Source organism: Saccopteryx bilineata, chromosome 4, assembly GCF_036850765.1.
Source record: "Saccopteryx bilineata isolate mSacBil1 chromosome 4, mSacBil1_pri_phased_curated, whole genome shotgun sequence".
Taxonomy (NCBI): domain Eukaryota; kingdom Metazoa; phylum Chordata; class Mammalia; order Chiroptera; family Emballonuridae; genus Saccopteryx; species Saccopteryx bilineata.
This window is the reverse complement of record NC_089493.1, coordinates 55584742-55607241: the sequence shown is the minus strand read 5'-3', so window position 1 is coordinate 55607241 and position 22500 is coordinate 55584742. Positions and strand designations below refer to the sequence as shown.

Sequence of the window (22500 nt, the reverse complement as noted above, 5' to 3'; positions counted from 1 at the left end):
TAGTGATGATCAAGACTCTCTATGATGGCGTACAAAGGCTTTTCCATCATCTTGTCAAGAATACATAGGAAAAAACATTTTTAGTGGAAGTTTTGACATCTTTCTCACATGAATTTCAGTAGAAAATCCACAGCTCTTCAAAAGGCTCTTAGTAGCATTCCAGTAAGCCAGAGGTTTTAAATAAGCACCTCCTGTTTCATTTCCAAACACATTTGTAACTGTATTTATGTGGGGACTGCATGAGGTGAATGTCTTAGACAAATTTCATCTGTTTGCTAGTTTCAAAGAATCTGGCTGCCTCCCTAGAGACTTGTGATATATACTTTTTTTGTTTTGTACTCCCACACCAGCGTCAGATTATGTTACCACCTCTCTTTTTTCCTGGTAGGGACCAGGTTCCAACAGTGTGACAACCTTGTTTGTAGACATGATTCATATTTAATGATTAGAACACCGATTTAGGATTTGGTTACGCCTTATAGACCCCTGTCTCTGGTTTCATTTTAGCTACAAATGAAAGTCTAGAAAAGAAAAAGAAACTACTTTCTTTGAATTTTCTAAGGGCTAAAATTGAATACCTACTGATCAAGCCAAACCCAAATGGATATTTATGTTTTTATTTTTTTAAAAATTCTGTTATTTAAGTTTTGAAATTCTAGCTCTATTGCTCTGAGTTGAAAGTGCATTTTTTTAATTTGCCAAAAACATTTTGATGCTTAAAAATGGTACATAATGCTCTTTTAAGAGTATCCTCTCAGGCCCTGGCCGGTTGGCTCAGCGGTAGAGCGTCGGCCTAGCGTGCGGAGGACCCGGGTTCGATTCCCGGCCAGGGCACACAGGAGAAGCGCCCATTTGCTTCTCCACCCCTCCGCCGTGCCTTCCTCTCTGTCTCTCTCTTCCCCTCCCGCAGCCAAGGCTCCATTGGAGCAAAGATGGCCCGGGTGCTGGGGATGGCTCTGTGGCCTCTGCCTCAGGCGCTAGAGTGGCTCTGGTCGCAACATGGCAACACCCAGGATGGGCAGAGCATCGCCCCCTGGTGGGCAGAGCCTCGCCCCATGGTGGGCGTGCCGGGTGGATCCCGGTCAGGCGCATGCGGGAGTCTGTCTGACTGTCTCTCCCTGTTTCCAGCTTCAGAAAAATGCAAAAAAAAAAAAAAAAAAGAGTATCCTCTCTAGATGACTTATTCTGTTCGGCTAAACTGAAATTTTCCCAGCTAGACAAAGGCAGCTCTTAAGCACTATATCTGAAACTATTTTGATTAGAAAGATTTTTTAGATAATCGTACATGTCTTTTTAAATTCCTTGGACCACATATATTAAACATAACTTAATCTTTGCAAGATGACTTAAAACTATAATTGTGAAGAGCTCATAAAATGTGCTAAAAACAGCCCTGGCCAGTTGGCTCAGTGGTAAAGCGTCAGCCTGGCGTGCAGGAGTCCCGGGTTCAATTCCCAGCCAGGGCACACAGGAGAGGCGCCCATTTGCTTCTCCACCCCCCCCCCTTCCTCTCTGTCTCTCTCTTCCCCTCCCGCAGCCAAGGCTCCATTGGAGCAACGTTGGCCCGGGCACTGAGGATGGCTCTGTGGCCTCTGCCTCAGGCGCTAGAATGGTTTGGTTGCAGCAGAGCATCGCCCCCTGGTGGGCATGCCAGGTGGATCCCGGTCGGGCGCATGTGGCAGTCTGTCTGACTGCCTCCCCGTTTCCAGCTTCAGAAAAATACAAAAAAAATAAAATAAATTAAAAAATAAAAAAAAAATTAAAAAAGAATTAAAATTTCTAAAAACAACAGTGCCATCCTCAGATGTGGCAAACAGTATCTTTTCCCAAGAGTTACTGTGTATCTTGGTTCCATTTTTTCTAGTTTACAATTTTCCTTACTTTTCCTTTGATGTCACTTTTTACTGTGAGTATTCCTGCCATTTCTATCATACTAGCTTATAAAGCAGATAACCAAACTTATTCTTCTTTTGTGACAATTATAACAAGAGTAAATAGGATTCATAAAGGGTCTTATTATTATTATTTATATAAGGTTTTAAAGGAATACTTCTAAGAGCAAAATAAATTGGCACACTTACTTTGGCTATGTAGTCTTTTTGCTTGATAGTTGGGTCTTGCCTAAATTCTACGTAGGAGAGGGTAGCCAAGTAGTTGTATTTAGAAGTGAGAGATGTTGCTCTACTAAGCTTGTGCTAGAAGAATACTTCCCTTACCATCCTCCCCTTTTGTCCATGTAAAATTTTTTTGATTCTTATTTTCTTAGTCTGAGAACCTCTGAGTATTGAGAGTGGTTGCTGTTCTGGTCATAGCTTATAGAACTAAATGAAGCCGTGAAAGACCCATTGACCTTTTTATAAAATATTAACTATTTTTAGATGCCACAGTGGAGCTATCACTGGACAGCACACGGAATAATCAGAAGAAGATGCCAGCCAAAACGCTCGTATCTCTTCCTTCAAAAGAAGGCACAAATTCTTCTAAGCCCCAGCCAAGCTACGAGGAGGTGAGAATCTATGCTATTGGTCTTGTTTGTGTGTATATTTTGTTTTTGGATTTTTTTAGGACTGTGTTGCTGCCAGCCTGAAGTTGAGTTGAGTATGAACCTTCAGTAAATATATATGACTTTTGAGGAAGACATTTATGGTTAATGGACAGCCAGAATCATAAAGGACTCTTTCCTGGGCAAAGTATCTATAACCCATAAGATAACACAGAGGCTTTTAATGGTCACTAATGATATTCAGTGTATGAAGCTCCTATATTCAAGAGTATAATCTCTTCATTCCCTCCTTAGCCTGACAGAGGCAAGTTTTCCAAAATCTAGTAATTACTCATTACGATCAAATTCATTATTATCTTATGGTTTTAAGATAATAGATGTAACAAAGACTCCTGAGCAGACTCCACCTTAAAATTTTAGAGGTTGGCTCATTAGGATTGTTGGGAATGGACAGCTGAATGCTGATACGAGCAAGGATGTATCTTGAAGTTATATTGATAGAAGATAATACAAGGTAAAACTAATGATCTTTTTTTTTTTATCAACTCTCATGATTGTTACTTCTTAAAAGCTAGAGGAAGAAGAACAAGAAGACCAATTTGATTTGACAGTTGGTATAACTAATCCTGAGAAGATAGGTAAGTGTGCCTGGGACTCCTTGTGATGTTAGGATGTGGCTGCAGAGAGCATGGTTAGCCAGTTTCCAGACTAGGACCTCCAGAACTGAACGAGCCCTTGTAAAGTACTCACCATTGTCTTTCCTGTAGAATTGTACAGTTTACTGTGCTTCTAAGGCCAGAAACGGCAGTTCTAGTTCTTCATTTAGGCTTTTCTTGGCTTTAGGCAGAAAAATCAGAGACATCAAATACTATTAGAATCCCTTTTTAAAAATGCAGACATTACTTTCTCCCAGAGTTGATGAGACCATTTTATTTTCTCTTGAGATTATAAATTCTATTTAGACACCCAAAAACACATGTTCTAAATTTGGGAATACTGAATTTACTTTTCGCTCAAAAAGTTTGAAATTCTTGGTACGTATCATTTATCACACACTCTTGATGTCCTAGTGAAATGGGGAGGTCTGCATCTCTCTTTCTTAGGTAAAGATTGAAAGACCCAGGTTGAATCTTGGTCAGGTTGAAATTAAATTTTCAAAAAGCACAATACTTAACTTTGGCCAGAACTTGCATTTTTAGAATAACCTTTCCATGTCCCAAACTTGTGAAGCTGTTAGTGAGCAGAGAACACAGGCCTCAGTTTTCCTTGTTCTTGGTGTATCCCTGACAGAAGACACTATACAGGGCCTTGTCCTAAATGGGGGTAGCTTTTATATGGTTAAGAGGAAAAAACTGTAATTTCAACCTTTTCTCTATTCTGAACTAGGAACAGGAATTTATAAAGTCTAATTAAGACTTGATGCCAAAATAGCTTGTCATTAAAATGCTGAGCTTTACTTTTCCTATACTATTGCACTGGTAAGATATTTATGAGCAGATTATACAATTCCCTATCCAACAACAGAGGAAATGGAGGACCAGTAGTGAAATGTAGCTTTCCTGTAGGGTTACAGTGTGGTCCATGGTGGAGCCTGGACTGGAACTCGGTGGGTTCATTTTTGTTGTTGTTGTTGTTTTGTTTAGTAAGTGTTTATTTGAGATAAACTGACGGCATTGCCAGAAAGCAAGATTTCAAATGCTGCCTGACCAGGTGGTGGCGCAGTGGATAGAGCATCGGACTGGCATGCGAAAGACCCAGGTTCGAGACCCCGAGGTCTCCAGCTTGAGTGCGGGCTCACATGGTTTGAGCAAAAAGCTCACCAGCTTGAACCCAAGGTCACTGGCTCAAGCAAGGGGTTACTCTGTCTGCTGATGGCCCGCGGTCAAGGCACATATGAAAAAGCAATCAATGAACAACTAAGGTGTCACAATGAAAAACTGATGATTTGTGCTTCTCATCTCTCTGGTCCCGTCTCTCTGTCCCTATCTATCCCTCTCTCTGTCTCTGTAAAAAAAAAAAAAATCTCAAATGCTTGGCACAACTTTAGATTATATCTTGCCGCTCTAATGTTTTATGAATATTCTATAAGCACATTGGTTTTAAACTACATAGTTATTAGCTGCTTTAAATCATTGGTAGAATAAGATAAAGAAATTATAAGTAAATAGTACTTTTTTTTTTAATATTTAAAAGTCATGATGTTTGAGCCCTGGCCGGATAGTTTAGTTGGTAGAACATCATTGTGGATTTAATCCCTGAGGGGGGCACATACAGGAACAGATTGATGTTTCTGACTGTCTGTCTCTCTCTAAAACAATAAAGAAAATAAAAAGCCATGATATTTGAGCCAGGAGAGGGAGGGAGTGTATCAGTTTTTTGAGCTCTGTAATAAAATACTATAAGTGGGGTGGCTTAAAACAACAGATATATTCTCTTAGTTCTGAAAGCCAGAGGTCTGAAACCATGGTGTTGGTGCGGCCGTCCTCCCTTTGTAGGCTCTAGGGAAGGGCCGTCCTCCCTTTGTAGGCTCTAGGGAAGGGCCGTTCTCCCTTTGTAGGCTCTAGGGAAGGGCCGTCCTTCCTTTGTAGGCTCTAGGGAAGGGCCGTTCTCCCTTTGTAGGCTCTAGGGAAGGGCTGTTCTGTGCCTCCCTCACTGCTGGTTGCCTCCCACATTCCTTGGCTAATAAATGCATTCCTCTAATCTCTGCCTTCATGGTCACATGATATTCTTTCTGGGTGTGTTTATGTCTTTTTCCCTTTATGTCTGTCTTGTCTGTGTCCAAATTTCTCTTTTTTATAAGGACACCAGTCATATTGAATTAGGGCCCAACTTACTGACCTCATTTTCACTTGATTACTTCTAGAAAGACCTGTTTCCAAATAAGGTCACATTCTGAGATATAAGGGTTTAGGGCTTTTAAAATATCTTTTTTTTAGAAGGACACAATTCAACTCATAATTTAAACATCACATGGATCAGATTTATTAAAATACAAATCACTAGGTAATAAGTCTTCATCCCCTTACACTACAGTCTAGATCAGGGGTCCCCAAACTTTTTACACAGGGGGCCAGTTCACTGTCCCTCAGACCGTTGGAGGGCCAGACTATAAAAAAAAACTATGAACAAATCCCTATGCACACTGCACATATCTTATTTTAAAGTAAAAAAACAGGCCCTGGCTGGTTGGCTCAGTGGTAGAGCGTCGGCCTGGCGAGCAGGAGTCCCGGGTTCGATTCCCGGCCAGGGCACATAGGAGAAGTGCCCATCTGCTTCTCCACCCCTCCCCCTCTCCTTCCTCTCTGTCACTCTCTTCCCCTCCCGCAGCCAGGGCTCCATTGGAGCAAAGTTGGCCCGGGTGCTGAGGATGGCTCTGTGGCCTCTGCCTCAGGCGCTAGAATAGCTCTGGTTGCTACAGAGCGACGCCCCAGATGGGCAAAGCATCGCCCCCTGGTGGGTGTGCCAGGTGGATCCCGGTTGGGCGCATGCAGGAGTCTGTCTGACTGCCTCCCCGTTTCCAACTTCAGAAAAATACAAAAGAAAAAAAAAACGGGAACAAATACAATATTTAAAATAAAGAACAAGTAAATTTAAACCAACAAACTGACCAGTATTTCAGTGGGAACTATGCTCCTCTCACTGACCACCAATGAAAGAGATGCCCCTTCCGGAAGTGTGGCGGGGACCGGATAAATGGCCTCGGGGGCCTCATGTGGCCCGCGGGCCATATTTTGGGGATCCCTGGTCTAGACTCTTAGTCATGTTGCTGTGAAACCAGCTGCTTAAAGCATTTTCATATTCCAAGCCTCATCTTATAAGAAGTGTGACACCTTACGTTTGTGTGGGCTGTTTGTTCAACATGAGTTTCTTTTTTTAAAATTTTTTTATTTTTAAAAATTTTATTGTTTTAGAGAAGAAGGGAGAGAGAGAGATACATCAGTTTGTTGTTCCACTTATTTATGCATTCGCTGGTTGATTCTTGTATGTGCCCTGACCTGAGATCGAACCCACAACCTCGGTATATGGGGACAACATTCTTACTAGCTTAGCTTAACTACCTAGCCAGGGCAACGTGTGATTCTCATTCCCACACACATTTAAACAAATGAGAATCCTACAGTCTTACTAATTTGCATATACCATCTTTAATTTTCTGAAATTATTTAGGAAGTTAATGTAAATTTAAGACTACTATACTGCTAGCTCATTTCTATGTCTTGTGACTCTCTGTGTATGTGCAAGTATTTTTCTCTTACACATTTCCTCAGTGAGAGCAGCTAATATGCAGTCTCAAGATCCTGCTTTGCTACTGTGTTTTATGTATGTATATGAATTTAGACTTTCCTTAATTGAAGGCACAGGATTATGGGGTTGATCTTTTTGATAGTTGATGATGACTATAAAGAAATTTTGGATACTTTTTTAAATAAAAAATCTAGGTGTCTTTTTCTATTTATCAGTAGTAAGCATCCTTAGTGGCATTAGGCAATGCAGAATGAGTGATTTAGAAGAGAACTAATAGCAATAATCAGTGTAAAGTAATTTCTAAAGTTCAGTTTGAGATTTCCATTTTATATGCCTTCATGGTAGGGCTGGAGAGGTAGAGAAGGCAAGCCCGCTGCTCCTGGACAATCTCCAGCTTTTTGTGTGCTTTCCCAGCCACCTCAATGAAACCAAGTTGCAGTATGTGACCCTGCTGATATCCAGCACTGCATCTTCTTCCCCCGGGCCCTTACCCCATGAGCAGTTCAGACGCTTAAGCAAGCAGTAATTGTTGACCAGGTTTTCTGTTCAGTGTGGGGAGAAGGGAACAAAATCAGCCCCAAACACCAGAGTCTAGCACTGGAGCTGTATCTGTCTACAATCCAATGTATGTCTTTTCAGTGCCTGGGGAGTCAATGGTGCTTTTATGTTCCTAAGTGGCCTATGTCAGGACACTAATACAGAGAAAAACAATTGCTTGAATTCCAATTATTTAAGTCAAAGGCTGTTTCAGAAAAACAATTCCTCCAGGAAAGAGAGATTTGTGGGACATGAGGCAGCTGAAGTCTCTTCCGGCCAAGCCCTTTGCTCTGGGTGAACACGCTAGTGAGAGAGGTCAACATCCCCCAGCACCAATGGAGGGGGCCGTGACAGTATTTCTGAAAGAGCAAACCAAGCCGAGAGCTAGCTTAGGGTAGAACTACTTGTTTCCTTTCACATCAGTTGCTTCCTTCTCCTCCTCCTGCTTTATACAGCAAGAGAATTGTTTCGTTTTAGACAGATGTGTGCAACTAGGCCAAATATTGGCATGGTAACAACTGATGGATTGTCAGTATCCATTGCTGCTTTGTGGAGGGCATAAATGGAGCCTGGCTTTGAACAGGGGGCTGACTCTTGTCTAACTCAAACTGGGGCCCAGCCAGCATCCATGGGGCATAATAGCATGGAGACCCTGAGGCAAAGTAGGAACTGAATTTAGGATAGTGTATAAAGCTCACAGATGAAACAAATATCCCTTATACAGGGCTCCTGTGGTTTATGATTCCTGGTGACATGTTAACGAGATTAATACTGCTTTGGTTTACAGAATAATCCTGCTTTCTTGTTCTCCCACAGGGGATGGAATGAATGCCTATGTAGCCTACAAAGTTACAACACAGGTGAGTCCGAGTGATCCTGCTGATGACTACCTTAATAGACTTGGGTGCTTGTACCAAGGTCATCATTCAGATTATTTCTGGGTATTTCTTTAGTTTCTTTGCCAACATCTTCCTTCAAGTTTACTCAAGATGGAGCAAGCCTGCATCCCCTTGGTAATTTCATCTGAACCTTTCCACTTTTCTTCCAGAGAGCTAACACTTCAGTGTGAAACTTTGTAAGTTTTATTATAACATGCAGTCTATCTAATCTAGTCTTGTCCCTCCGAGGAACTATGTGGCTTAGAGCTAGTTTGGTGGATTGCCCCAAACTATGTATCACCTGTTTTAAAGTTGTCAGTTCATCCTCTTGACCCATGGTGGCGCAGTGGATTGAGCATCGGCCTGGGATGCTGAAGGTGTCGGTTCAAAACCGCAAGGTCACCTGCTGGAGCAAGGGGCTCGGAGGCTTGAGTGTGGGCTTGCCGGCTTGAGCATGAGCTTGCCAGCTTGAGCACGAGGTCACCAGCTTGAGCACAGGATCATTGAAATGATCCCAAGATTGCTGGCTTGAGCCCAAAGGTCTCTGGCTTAAAGCCCAATGTCACTGGCTTGAGCAAGGGGTCACTGGCTTGGTTTGAGTCCCCCAGTCAAGGCACATATGAGAAGCAATCAGTGAACAACTAAAATGAAGCAACTACGAGTTGATGCTTCTCATCTCTCTCCTCCCTCTCTTTCCTCCTTCCTGTCTCTAAAAAAATTAAATTTAAAAAAATTGTCAGTTCTTCTGAGGTTTCCTGTTACTCTCCCAAACCTTTTGGCCCTCACGTCTGGTCTTCCTTTTTTATATAATAGTAATGCATACAAAACTTATACAATATTGTATGCAAATTATGAAGCATAAAAAATGAAGCTCCAAACCTGCCATCATTCTTGAGTGCCATTGAATCCACTGCGTGTTTCTGTCATGTCCCCTGCCTCACACCTTAGAGGTGACTGTTTTTCTAAGTTGTCTCGCCTTTATAAAAAAAAGTCTTCATTTGTGTATCTCTAAAAATATGCTGAAAATAGTGCTCTCTTCATTAGCTTTGTTTCTCAGACCCAGCCTTGTTATATGTAGCTGTGAGTCTATTGTGTGATTGTAGCATAATATATTTATGTTTTCATGTTGTAAATATTTGGCATATTTCATTTTATAATCATGAACTGTGAACACTCTTGCATGTATCTTGTATTGTACACATGCCAGAGTTTCTAGGGTATATAACCAGAAGTAGTTCCCCTGGGTCATGCAAATATTGACGAAAGGGAATCCAAACCTTTAAAAAGTCTTTGCACCAACTTTTACTCCCATTGGCAGTGTGTTAAAGTTCCCATTGATACACTTTCCTGCCAGTCAATCATTGGCAAGGCCATCCTCCTTAAATTATGCCTATCTGGTGAGTATTAAATGATCTCTCATTATGGTGCTGGCCTAGTTTTTTTAAACTAGACATCTCCTTTATGTTATCTCTCTACCACTTGTGTCTCTGCTTCCTGTGAGTTGTAGATCCTGTGACACCTTAGGGGTTAAAGTGTCTACAATGTAGACATTTCATCTGATCCTCCGCTAGAAGCATAGTCTGTCTTGTCTTTAGTTTGGCTGCTTTAATTCTAGCAGCTAATATCCTTAAGTCAGTCAGTGCAGGATGAATGGGATATAGGTGCCCATAGAATTCTAGCTTTATACTAGACTTAATCATGTTTGTTAGAGCAAGGGTTCTTGACTTTAATCACATTTGTTAGAGCAAGGGTTCTTAATTTGGCAATGAAACTGTATGTTTGAATTTAATTAGTTGCCTTTTATAATCCTATATATTTTATTCATTTAAAAATCATTATTCTGAGAAGGGCTGTGTAGACTCCAGAGAGCCAGAGGGTACTATAGCTCAAAATAGTTTAAGAATCTCAACGTTAAAGAAAGCTATTTACCAGGTGGCTAAGACAGCGATCTGGGCAGTAAATTCCTTTGATGTCAGCTGGATGCCTTTCAGGATACTCTATCCCTTATTTGGAATGAAATTGCGTTCTGTTTTTTCTGTCCCCAAGACGAGCTTACCAATGTTCAGAAGTAAACAGTTTGCGGTGAAAAGAAGATTTAGTGACTTTCTGGGCCTTTATGAGAAGCTTTCAGAGAAACACTCTCAGAATGGCTTCATTGTCCCCCCTCCACCTGAGAAGAGCCTAATAGGTAAGCCTGTGGTCTCTAATTCTGCCTGAGTGGGGGTTTTTTGCATTCTTTTACAATATACTTTCTACTTAGTATATGAAACTATTTCATGTGAAAATGTAGAGTCTAGTGGTTAGGAAAGAAACATTTCCAGTGTTTTCCTATAAGTCTCTGTGAGGTCTAGAGAAATAGCAAGTTTTGATATGTTCTCTTGGGGGGGATAATAGAAACTTCTGGTGTTAGCTTCCACAGGTAGGGGTGTGTGTATATTTGCATTGGTATCCAGGAGACTTCAATGATTGCTGTTCCGAGTTGAAATGTAAATTGGATAGGGTTTGGGTGGGGGTGGGAGCCAATAACTCTCCCATTATCCTCAGATGATGTTTGATCTGTACTCAGAGTCCCATGGCCCCCCTTTTAGAAAACATAGACTCTGCAAGTCCCAGAGTTTAGAACCTTCGGCACTTCAAAATTCATTTAACAAATGTCTCTCCTGTAAAGAACCTCTTGTCAATGTTGCTCATGACATTGAAGTGGCCTTTGATTCTATTTTATATTGCCTTTCCTCCTGTGGGCTTGCTTGCTTTATTTATTTATTTATTTACAGGTTTATTCTTTTCATGATGACTATTGGTTATTTTTATTTTTTAAATTCCATTTCAGGAATGACAAAAGTAAAAGTTGGGAAGGAAGATTCCTCTTCTGCAGAATTTCTTGAAAAACGGAGGGCCGCTTTGGAAAGGTAAGTGCCATACAACCTTCTTCCTGAGGAACATAAGAACTAGAGGAAGCTGAAACCTTAGACTCGATTGTGAGATGTTCACTGTAGTTAGAAGTTGGAAACTTGGATGAATTACAGATTCACACCTTCATTGTGTAACTTCCCCTCAGTCTCTTACATTCTCATCTTGTGAATATCCTGTCTTCCTTCATGTCCCCATCCTGGTAGACAGCCATCCTCTCCTTCTTGGACAGTCAAATATGAGTAACTGAGGTCTCTTTCTGATCAGTTATTTTTCTTTCCTGTTTAGAAAGAACATAAACTGTGAAGAACATAAACTTGAATGTGTTTACAAGTAAAGTCGTACTTAAGCGCCTTATCTGAGGACATATTGAAGTAGTGGGACACACTGTAACCCACCAGCACTGTACGACCCCCCAAAGCGGGGAGGCCGACTTGACTAACCAGATAACTGCCTACCCCACAGGTACCTGCAGAGGGTTGTGAGCCATCCTACCATGCTGCAGGACCCTGATGTCAGGGAGTTCTTGGAAAAAGAAGAGGTTAGTATTGTACAGACCAGATTTCATGATTTATAGCTGTCCCTGGTGAAATGAAACTAGTTCATTCAACAAATATTTGAACACTTAGCATGCATATAGGCTAATAACAGCCTATATTCTAGTTTGTAAACCCCTAAGAGGGAAAAGTATTTTTCAGCTCTTGAAAGAAAAGAATCTCTCTGCCTATAATCAAAAATAACTGGTTGTAGAGGTCACAGTGCAACCTAGTTTTTTTATTTTTTTTAATTTTGAAATTAAATTTAATGGGGTGATGTTGATCAATAGGAGTACATGGGTTTCAGGTGAACATCTCTATAGCATTTGAACTGTTGGTTGTGTTGTGTGCCTGTCACCCAAAGTCAATCATTTTCTGACCCTGTATATTTGTCCCTTTTTACTCCCACAACTTATTTTTCTTTTTTTTTTTATTTTTTTTTTTTTGTATTTTTCTGAAGCTGGAAACGAGGAGGCAGTTAGACAGACTCCCGCATGCGCCCGACCGGGATCCACCCGGCACGCCCACCACGGGGCGATGCTCTGCCCATCCGGGGCGTTGCTCTGTTGTGACCAGAGCTACGCTAGTGCCTGAGGCAGAGGCCACAGAGCCATCCCCAGCGCCCGGGTCATCTTTGCTCCAGTGGAGCCTTGGCTGCAGGAGGGGAAGAGAGAGACAGAGAGGAAGGAGAGGGGGAGGGGTGGAGAAGCAGATGGGCGCTTCTCCTGTGTGCCCTGGCCGGGAATCAAACCCGGGACTTCCATACGCCAGGCCGACGCTCTACCACTGAGCCAACCGGCCAGGGCTATTTTTCTTATTGGATCAGCTCAGCGATCTACTTGGCAAGTCCTTGGCATATCTTTCATAGGTTACTACTTGGCTCAAACTGGATACGTTTTTTTGTGCCAGGAGCTGAGGGGCATTGGTTCAAAATCAGTTACCACAAACCACAGAACTGCCATGTAGCAAAAGTGTTGATTCAAGTGGATAGTCTTTTCTCGCAGGCTATGTGTAAGCTATTCATGACTGTGAGAAATGGAGACAGCCCAACTGCTGTCAATTGAAGGATTAGGTAAAACATTAATACAACAAATACTTGATTCTCATCATAACAGAAAGTATACAAGAATGTTTATATATACTTGCAGGAAGCATATATTAAAAGAATTATAAAAGTAAAACATGTAATAGCATGAAAATATAGCTGTAGAAAGATGTTAGTCAATAAGAATGAAAAGAAATGCTAGAATAAAACAGTATCATAGGAAAGAAAACTAGAAGGAAATAAATGAAAGGGTAGGACTATCATTTTGTATTTTTCATTTTGTTTTTGTTAAATTTTTCTTTATTTGTATATATAGTAATCTAGTGAAGAAAATGCTACTAAGTATGTGGGTGTTTTCCCCCCTAAATGGAACTTTTAATTAAAAATTCTGTCTAATGCTTTAAATCTTTTTCTTCCTCCTCTGGGCTTCCTAAATCCATTCTTCCATTTTACCCACTTATTCCCACTTTGTCTCCCCTAGAACAGGGCTGTGTACAGTGGCACTATTGACACTTTAGTTTGGATCCTTCTTTGTTATAGGAGCTGTCCTGTGCATTGTAAGTTTAGCAGCATCCCTGGCTCTGTCCACTGGATGCTAGTAGCTACCTCCTCCTGGTTTTTTTGTTTTGTTTTTGTGACAAAGACAGAGAGAGAGACAGAGAGAGGGACAGATAGGGACAGAGAAGACAGGAAAAGACAGAGATGAGAAGCATCAACTCTTCATTGCGGCACCTTAGTTGTTCATTGATTGCTTTCTCATATGTGCCTTGACTGGGGGACTCCAGCAGAGCTAGTGACCCCTTGCTCAAGCCAGTGACCGTTGGGCTCAAGCCAGCAACCGTGGGGTCATGTCTATGATCCCACGCTCAAGTAAGGGACCCTGCGCTCAAGCTGGTGAGCCTGCGCTCATGCTGGCGACCTCGGGGCCTTGAACCTGGGTCCTCTGCGTCCCAGTTCAATGCTCTATCCACTGAGTCACCACCTAGTCAGGCAACCCCCCTCTCAGTTTTAACAACAAAAATTATCTCCAGCATAGCCAGATGTCCCCTCGGGGCAAAATGCACCAAGTTGAGACCTACTGCCCTAGTGTCCTAAACACTAAGTTTAATTTTTCAGCATGTGCTATATACATATATATAGATTCGTCAGCATCCCTCCCATGCCTTAGGAAAGTAGTAAAAGACTGAAACAATCAAAATGTATAAATAGTTGGCATGCTTGGCTTAATTACATCATCACTAAATGCAGCCTTGATCTGAATAAATAATGCTCCTATCCTTGGATCTTTAATCACTGGGGGAAATCCAAATGAAATCACAGCACAGCTTCAAAGTCTTTGAAAACCTGAAGTCCAGCTGTGTGCAGAGTATGCTAATCCAAAAGAACTTCTAACTTTTAACAAAGGCATACTTGGTATTTATGTACTTCATGTTGAGACTATCTCAATATTAGGTCACCTGCCACATAACATTTACACTGTACTTTCTGCATACAATATCAAAAGCAGAAAATTCTGCTGATTCTGTTTAGCATGATTCTTTGATTTTCTTTCTGTACATGCTGGTGAGAGATTTGTCTACTTTTGAAAACAACAATCTACAGTTCAAATAATTTGTTTGGGCATACCATCTGATGGATACTAATTCTTCTGAACCTAAAATAGGGACAGCAGATAACTTGCCAACCCTGCCTTCTTGGTCTTGTAGCTGCCACGCGCTGTGAGTACCCAGACATTGAGTGGCGCTGGTCTCCTCAAGATGTTCAACAAAGCCACAGATGCAGTCAGCAAAATGACCATCAAGATGAATGAATCAGACATAGTGAGTAGCCCTGTACCTCTCAGCTTCCCTGCTCCCTCAGGCTTATGGGTCAGAAGCCCTAAGGAATCCTGACATTTCTGAAATTAAATTTCTTTTTAAGATAACTCAGTCCTTTTTAAAAAAAAAACTGCTAAAGACTGTGGTCTGTACCTATGTGAGTAGCCTCCATTAAAGCTCTGGGCTTGTGTGTTTCAGTGGTTTGAGGAGAAGCTCCAGGAGGTAGAGTGTGAGGAGCAGCGCTTACGGAAACTGCATGCTGTTGTGGAAACTCTAGTCAACCATAGGAAAGGTAATGACCTCTGCCTCTGCAGTGCACTTGGAGCTGGGGAGGTCGATGTTTCCAGGGAGCTGGAGATGGGAAGGCATGCTGCTTCCAAGCCTCTCAGCCACTCAGCTTGAAATTCTCAGCCCACTCGGTCCTTGATGTTCTGATTGAAAAGATATGCTCTGCATCTCTGGGCAAGAACCATGATTCAGCCACTATGGGGGTTGTACTTTCTACCCGGGAGGTGCGGGAGGCCATCCAGGTATAGCTGGGCCTGGGACACAGGCTACTGTGGGTATGATTTGAGTTAGGGGCTTATTATCCACAAAAAGATGTCACACACTTTAGCTACATGGCCACATGAACAACTTGTAAATGTAAGGGAAACCAGATATGTCTCCTAACCCTTCCTCACTTTACTTTGTGGGATTTGCTTAAGAGCTAGTGAATTTTTCCAAGTTTGAATGGGTTCCTTCTCTGTCTTAAGCATGCTAATCATTGGAAATCTAAACGGGCAAAAAACACATTAGAATGAGACCAGTGTAAGGGTTGGCAAAATATGGCCCAGTGCTTTTTGCTGTGAGCTAGACCAGTTTTTTGTTTTGTTTTTACTGATTGATTTTAGAGAGAGAGAGGAAGGGAAGCATTCATTTGTTGTTCCACTTAGTTGTACATTCACTGATCGCTTCCCAAGTGTGCCCTGAGTGGAGATCAAATCCACAACCTTGTTTTGGGACAACACTTACCGACTGAGCTAACCAACCAGGGCCAGCTAGGAACAGTTTTTACATTTTTAAAGGGATGAGTTAAAAAAAAAAAAGAGAGCATGTAACACCATATGTGGCCTGCAAAGCAGGTGCCTCTCCCTGCTTGTGTGACCACGCTTGTGTGACCCTCACTCTCTGAATACAGTCGACTGTGCTGTAAGTGACTGGGTTACAAAGCCCACAGGTGCCCGGTATGCAGGGGCAGCACAGCTGAGACATGCCATTCAGTGCCAGCTGACTTGTCCCTTTTCCTTGTGAGATGAGGTGTCTGCTGTCTTCCTCCTTCCAGAGCTAGCACTGAACACAGCCCAGTTTGCAAAGAGTCTAGCTATGCTCGGGAGTTCAGAGGACAACACGGCTTTGTCACGGGCACTCTCTCAGCTGGCTGAGGTGGAAGAAAAAATTGAGCAGCTCCACCAGGAACAGGCCAACAATGACTTCTTCCTCCTTGCCGAGCTCCTGAGCGACTACATTCGCCTCCTGGCCATAGTCCGAGTAAGCTTCTGTTTCCTTTCCTCCTCCTCCTTTCCTTCATTTAACTTGTCTTACCTTTACTCTTGCCCTTCCCAAAAAAATTTCATTATACCTCAAAATAGGTGTTACTTTTTTATATTCTCAAGAGAGAAGGTATCCTGTGAACCAAGAAGTCCATTTAACTGTTAGCTAGTTATCACTCCGTCATTTTGAGGCCTACAGTGAGTTTTTTAAATGCATTAGGAGAAAAGCCCACTCTTGAATTTCCAAGTAGGCCCCCTTGTTATTGCTGACAGCAGGCAGCACCCTCCACGTTCCCTCTTCAAGCCAGGTTCTCACAGACCTGCCGCCCTGGCCCGGAGCGGTGGTTCCCTCAGCCCTTGGTCTTTGCCTCCTTCACAGTAAGCGGTGGCTTTGCCCGGGTAGGAGCTCTTGCTGGCTTCCACTTGTCCTTCAGTGTGAGCAGTCAGGTAACTGCACAGATCAGCTCGGCATGCACGGAGGAGAGAGCTTCTCACAGAGCCTGCTGTGTGCTGTGCTGACCCCCTGGTAACAACACTTCAGCCTGCCCCTCAGGTCAACACCTCACCTTTTCTCCTGGGACCTGGACAGTCTGGTTTCCCATGACCTTTCAGAGCAACCCAGGAAGCCAGCGGTGTTCGCTCTCACATGGCCTCCCTGGACCAGGATGTATGAGCCTCTGAGTTGGAACAGAGCCACCTCCATCCGCCATCCATCTCCCCGACGGGAGCTCCTGTGTAGTCAGAGCCGAGCTGCTCCTGGGCTCTCCTTCCCTCAGTGGGAGAGTGGCTTAATAGAGCCTGTGGGGTTGTTCATTGTCCTCTCCCGTTTCTATTTGGTTTGCAAACTGCAGAGTGCTAAGAAGCTGGAAAAATACCCTGCTTTGGAATTCTTAGAACTGGTCAGACTACTTAGACTGGAGAGCCATCCCAGGGAAGAGTGCTGTCTGGGGGACTTTCAGAGAGGAGCAGTGTTTGGGATCTCTGGAGAACGTAGTGCTTGGATATGACGCGTAGGCCGGGTGCCCCTGAGGACGAGTAAGGGGGGCCTGGCCTAGAGCTCCAGGTGCTGGGGCAGCATCTGGAAGCTGGACTTTTCTCTGAGACTTTTTACCTGCCCTCCTCACAGTCAGGAGCTGGTGGGGAGATAAGAGAGATGGGCAGATGTGTCTTTGCCTGAACCTGGAGCTGCACCACTGTGAGCCCAGGGGTTTCTTTTGAGTCTTACCTGGAAATGACGTCACCCTTTACTTAATCTTTTGACTTTGAACTGTTAAAAAATTTCAAGTGAGCCCCAGTGACACTGCCGGAGAAAGTGAATTTGGTGGCATTTCACTCCCTCAGGTTCAAGTTTTGGCAAAGCTCTGTACCAAGAATGCCTAGAAAACATCCAGGGAGCGTAGATCTTTTGCCCAGCCTGTCTCTTGAAGCTGCAGAGCCAGTGGGCATGTGGGATAGTTTGGTTGGTCCGACATTTGTCCTCTGGAAATGTTGATTGTGTTCAGGGGACTGGAACCAAGAAAACCAGCAAGAGGATTTTAGGGAGCTTGGGGGCCTTGGTATAGCCTAGAGCAATTGAGTGTGTGGATGGAATAAAAGCGTGTCCCTGCGGTGGCTTTAAGTGTGTCAAGGCCTGTCAGGTTAACCCTGTAGGCTCTCTGGGTGTCAGTTAAAGGCTGCTTTCATACATTGGCCTTCTCCGATTGTCTCCCAGGCTAGGCTACGTCCGCAGCTTTATTATCGTATCCTGCTTGTTTTTGTCTGTACTCGGCATATTTGTAATTACTGTTGATAATTATTAATGGAATGTCGGTCTTTTCTATTAGATTATAAGCTCTATGAGAGCAGACCCATGTGTTTCATTCCCACTGTAGTTTCTGGTGTGGCAGGCAGTCAAGGAAAGTGTGTAGGTTTATGGACTGACGGATCTGAGGGAGGCCATTTGGAAGCTGTAGTACCAGGCACAGCATCGGGCCACCTACTGTGTTCCCAGCCATCTGTCCAGCCTCAGGCGTGGAATGAAGCAGCATGGCGCTGGCCCACTGGAGGCTTGGACAGGATTCTTACCCAGGCTTGTGCTTTTTGACGTTAAACTGCACCTGGGCACTAACTCTCGCCTGCAAAATCTGCCCTTGCTCATCCTTCCCTAGCCCACTTGCTGGGAGAGCCCCAGGCCGAGCCTTGGAGCTCCTGCAGGGCTGGTTGTGCTCTTTCCCAACACCTCCCCCATAGGCTGCCTTCGACCAGCGCATGAAGACATGGCAGCGCTGGCAGGATGCTCAGGCCACACTGCAGAAGAAGCGGGAGGCCGAGGCCCGGCTGCTGTGGGCCAACAAGCCCGACAAGCTGCAGCAGGCCAAGGATGAGATCGTAGAGGTGAGGCCCCAAGGCAGCCCTGCAGGGGTGTTCTACAGGCTCCTGCCTGAGCCTGGGTGCTGTCCCACCCAGAGGCTTGGAACTCCACAGCAGGCTAGAGAGTTGGCCGGGTGTCAAGGACAGCAGCGCTGGGGAAGCCTCTGAGAATGAGTCCTGGAGTCCCGGCTTGCCTTGAGGCCTGCCCGTCCTCTTCCTGTTTCACCCACACTTGCCAAATCAGAATCTCTGCTGGGAGGTCCTGGCTGGATCTTTGAAATCCAAGGTAATTCAGATATGCACCCCTGATGACAACTAAATTCAGCTCTTGGGGCTCCCATCCTTGCTGGTGAGTGCCAAATCCAGAGGCCCTGGCATCGCAGAGCTGTCCTGAGCACCAGGATTGGCCAGGGGCCAGGCATCTCTTCCAGCCAGCCCCAGAGGTGGCCTTCTGCTGGCCGCTGACTTACATGCTGAATCCCCATGTGGTGTCTGATCTTACCCAGAGGGACAGACAGACATGACCAACTGAGGTCTCATATATAGAATTGCTGTCCAAAGGCAAAGACTAATAATGATATTATAACATTAAGTGATCCTTTTTTTCCTTTTTCTCTCCAGTGGGAGTCTCGAGTGACTCAGTATGAAAGGGACTTTGAAAGGATTTCAGCTGTGGTCCGAAAAGAAGTTATACGATTTGAGGTGAGAGAGAAGATCTTACTTCTCACGAGAGTGCAGTGCCTGCTTTAGTAGTGGTGGTTTTGTCCAAGTCTATTAAATAGAGAGACAGATGGAGCTGCCAGTGACCTGGCAGTTGTTGTGAAGAGGTGTGGTTGTGTGTGTGTGTCGTTGTGTTCATGTTTGTGTGTCTGTTCCTAAGGCAAAGTGGGTGTCCCATACTCGATGCTGAACTAGAACAGTAAAACACAAAGCTTACAGCTGTCATATACCCTTCGGTCCCCTGCCCTGTCTTCTCCCCTTCCCCACACCCCGCCATGCTAGAAAGCCTCACAGGACCATGTGGCAGAGGCTGTTTGACTGGAAATTAATAGCTATTTCAGCTGCTGCCTCTGCTTCCTGAGGCTGTGTTTGGCCTTGGTCATCAGTAATCACCATCCTGTCAAGAGGGGAAGAAGCAGCTGTCTGGGTGGTCAGTGTAGAATCCTGTCTCCTATAGAAAGAGAAATCCAAGGACTTCAAAAACCATGTGATCAAGTACCTGGAGACACTCCTGTACTCACAGCAGCAGGTATGTGAGTTACGTGTGACTTCAATCCTCTACTGCATGCTCGGAAGGTGAGCTGTCTGCATGTGGCTTTGGACAGGCTGGGCTGGCCCCGTGCTGGAGGCTGCTGTGCCCTGTTATAATCAGTAATAAATGTAAGCACCGTTGCTCTAACATGGAGCGTCCATTAGGAAATTTTGCTAATCAGGGTTGCCCTAGCCCTAAAATGAGTTATAGGCCCCCATTGTGGGGAGTGAACTGAGCTAGACAAAGCTGCGGCCCCCACGGGTATTTCCTCCGGGGCAGAATCAGGACTGTCTTCAGAGATTCTTCTAAGTCGAGAGAGACAGGGGCTGTGTGGCTGACTAGCCAGTCTGTCCCATGGTCCGTTCTTAGCCTAGCCACATCCTCAGCTTGGCCTCACCTTGGGCCTCCACTTGGGTGGCACTGTGCTTGCTCCCCTCCCAAGCTCAGGCTCTGCCACTAGATGGGGCACTTGCTTACTGTCCCCGCTTCCTTGCAGCTGGCAAAGTACTGGGAAGCCTTCCTTCCTGAGGCAAAGGCCATCTCCTAATGGACCAAGGACACCAGAGCCCACCTGCCTGACGCTGCCTTTTTATACACTGCCCTCTTCCACCTCTGCTGAGCCCAGTGATGCATCCTGCCTAACCTGGACTTCACCCTCCCTCCCTACCCACAACCAAGCTGTCCCCAGTCATTCTAATCGTTACTTCATTTAGCTTCTATATATATTTTCTTACCTGAGAGAATAGTTTCTTGCTTTAAGCAAAAGACCTATAATAGGTGGTGGAATTATGGGATAGGGGTGGAGTATTGATATAAATATATAAATACAAATGTATATTTTTCAGGATGTGGTTAGGAACTGGGGATAACGTTTTCTGTTACTCCTGATGGTGCCATGAAAAGATTATGTAATAAAATATTTTAAAATCAGGCCACATGACTCAGAATGGTGGTGCTTTTTCCTTTAGACTGGGGTGCGTTGGGAAGCAGGTCTGATGCTGCCAGGCAGAGTGGGTCTCTGTCCACAGGGTTCATGACCATTGCTGCTGCTGCTCTGTGGCACCGGGGTGTCTTTTCCTCTGTCTGCAGCAGCTGCATGTCTGCGGGTCTTTAATCTGTTTAATTCTGATTCCCACTTCTTTAGAGAAGGAGTTTTAAAGATGTCTCTTACAGTAAGAGGGCAAAACCAGTTCTCCTGCAAAGGAGGCCGACTTTCTCTTTCATACCTACCCTGTTCCCTGAGCTGCCCAGGGTGCTGAGTCTTGCCTTCTGAGAGCAGAGTCTTGGGTTCTGAACTGCTTTTTGCCACACTTCAGAACTCATCCTGAAAAGTGTAGAGGAGTGATAAGTAGTTAGTTCTCTATCCCCGTAGACAAGAGCTACGCACTCTGCTTCTAGATAAGTTCGTCCAAGAGTTCCTAAACCATTTCAGGTTCCAAGAAGCTTTACTGTCTGTGTCCAGAATGGGGCGTGCCATCAACAGGTCCAGTGTTGTCAGCACAAGCTGAAGGCCTTCAAAGAGGCCTCTGTACTGGCCGGGCCAGAGGGGCTGCGGCTCAGATGTGCTGCTGCTGGACTTGCCCTCAGCTATGTCCACCTCTGCTTGAGCTCGCTGATCAGAGGGACCACTGAGCTGCTCTGCGGGGCTGGCTCACTGCCTGCCCTGTGAACCTCGCCACTCCTGCCTCCCCCCACCACCAAAGATGCCTCTGCCTGAGGCGCTCCAGACCTGCTGTCATTTATTTTTGTGGGTGGTTCAAGTTTGGGGAGGGGCAGCCTGAGGCAAGAGAATCCAGTACCTGGCCCTGATTTCCAGTGCACTGCCTAGGGGTTAGGGGGAGTGTCAGTAATTTTTGTCAACACGTTGGTTGTTTTTAAGTCACTCAGTCTCTTTCTACCCCTTACCCCCAATATGCTTAGCACCTTTGATTTGATCCTTTCAGTCTTTCTTACATGCTTGCTTTGGCACAGCTGTAATAATATAAAATATTTTTTATCCTTCCTTCCTGCCTTTATCATTCAACACTGTATATAGTATTAGGGTTTTCTTCTATGTTGTTATGTATCTCCACAAACTTTATCTGTAAAGTTATGTCATTGTAAGTCAGAGTGACTGTATCATAATTCTGACTCATCCCTTGTTGTTGGATTCTTGGTTTGTTTGGTAAATTTTTACATTTTAATATAATTTCAAACTTATAGAAAAGTTACAAGACTATCCCAAAGAACTTGAATATATTCTTTACCCAGATTTCCCAAGTATTTACACTTTACCAGATGCTTTATGACGTAACAATTTGCTATATCTATTTTTTTTTTGTTTGCTTGTTTTTGTTTGTTTTTTTTTTCATTTTTCTGAAGCTGGAAACAGGAAGAGACAGTCAGACAGACTCCCGCATGCGCCCGACCAGGATCCACCCGGCACGCCCACCAGGGGCGACGCTCTGCCCCTCCCCCTCCGGGACATCGCCATGTTGCGACCAGAGCCACTCTAGCGCCTGAGGCAGAGGCCACAGAGCCATCCCCAGCGCCCGGGCCATCTTTGCTCCAATGGAGCCTTGGCTGCGGGAGGGGAAGAGAGAGACAGGGAGGAAAGCGCGGCAGAGGGGTGGAGAAGCAAATGGGCACTTCTCCTGTGTGCCCTGGCCGGGAATCGAACCCGGGTCCTCCGCACGCTAGGCCGACGCTCTACCACTGAGCCAACTGGCCAGGGCTGCTATATCTATTTTTACGTGTATTTTCGGAGTCATTTGAGAGTAAGTTGCACATGTTGTATCCCTTTCCTCGAAAATTTCAGTGTGCATTTCCTTAAGAACAAGGACGGTCTCTCATAACCATAGTACAGTTGTCAAAATCAGGACATTTAACACTGATATAATAAATACTGTTATCTCAC

The 22500-nt window shown here is 44.4% G+C and overlaps 1 protein-coding gene and 1 long non-coding RNA gene across 3 annotated transcripts in view; one reads left to right on the top strand and one right to left on the bottom strand.

Moving 5' to 3' along the window:
- Window positions 1-20536, top strand: part of SNX1 (sorting nexin 1) — a 47779-nt gene extending 27243 nt beyond the window's left edge. Inside the window, exons 3-15 of the mRNA XM_066273994.1 lie at window positions 2379-2506; window positions 3075-3141; window positions 8102-8145; window positions 10210-10351; window positions 10994-11072; window positions 11539-11614; window positions 14361-14474; window positions 14670-14763; window positions 15796-16001; window positions 18233-18376; window positions 18974-19054; window positions 19530-19601; window positions 20101-20536. Coding sequence (XP_066130091.1) covers window positions 2379-2506; window positions 3075-3141; window positions 8102-8145; window positions 10210-10351; window positions 10994-11072; window positions 11539-11614; window positions 14361-14474; window positions 14670-14763; window positions 15796-16001; window positions 18233-18376; window positions 18974-19054; window positions 19530-19601; window positions 20101-20151 — 1298 coding nt within the window. The 3' untranslated portion in view covers window positions 20152-20536. The remainder of the gene's footprint in view (window positions 1-2378; window positions 2507-3074; window positions 3142-8101; window positions 8146-10209; window positions 10352-10993; window positions 11073-11538; window positions 11615-14360; window positions 14475-14669; window positions 14764-15795; window positions 16002-18232; window positions 18377-18973; window positions 19055-19529; window positions 19602-20100) is intronic.
- The window catches only part of LOC136334155 (uncharacterized), a 28300-nt gene continuing 16923 nt past the window's right edge, over window positions 11124-22500 (bottom strand). The window contains exons 3-4 of one of the 2 annotated variants that reach the window (XR_010731123.1): window positions 20835-20928; window positions 11124-11353 (exon numbers count right to left, since the gene is read on the bottom strand). This is a non-coding gene — a long non-coding RNA (uncharacterized lncRNA). Of the gene's footprint in view, window positions 11354-20833; window positions 20929-22500 lie in introns of those variants that run through there. The other variant, XR_010731122.1, reaches the window with a different exon arrangement.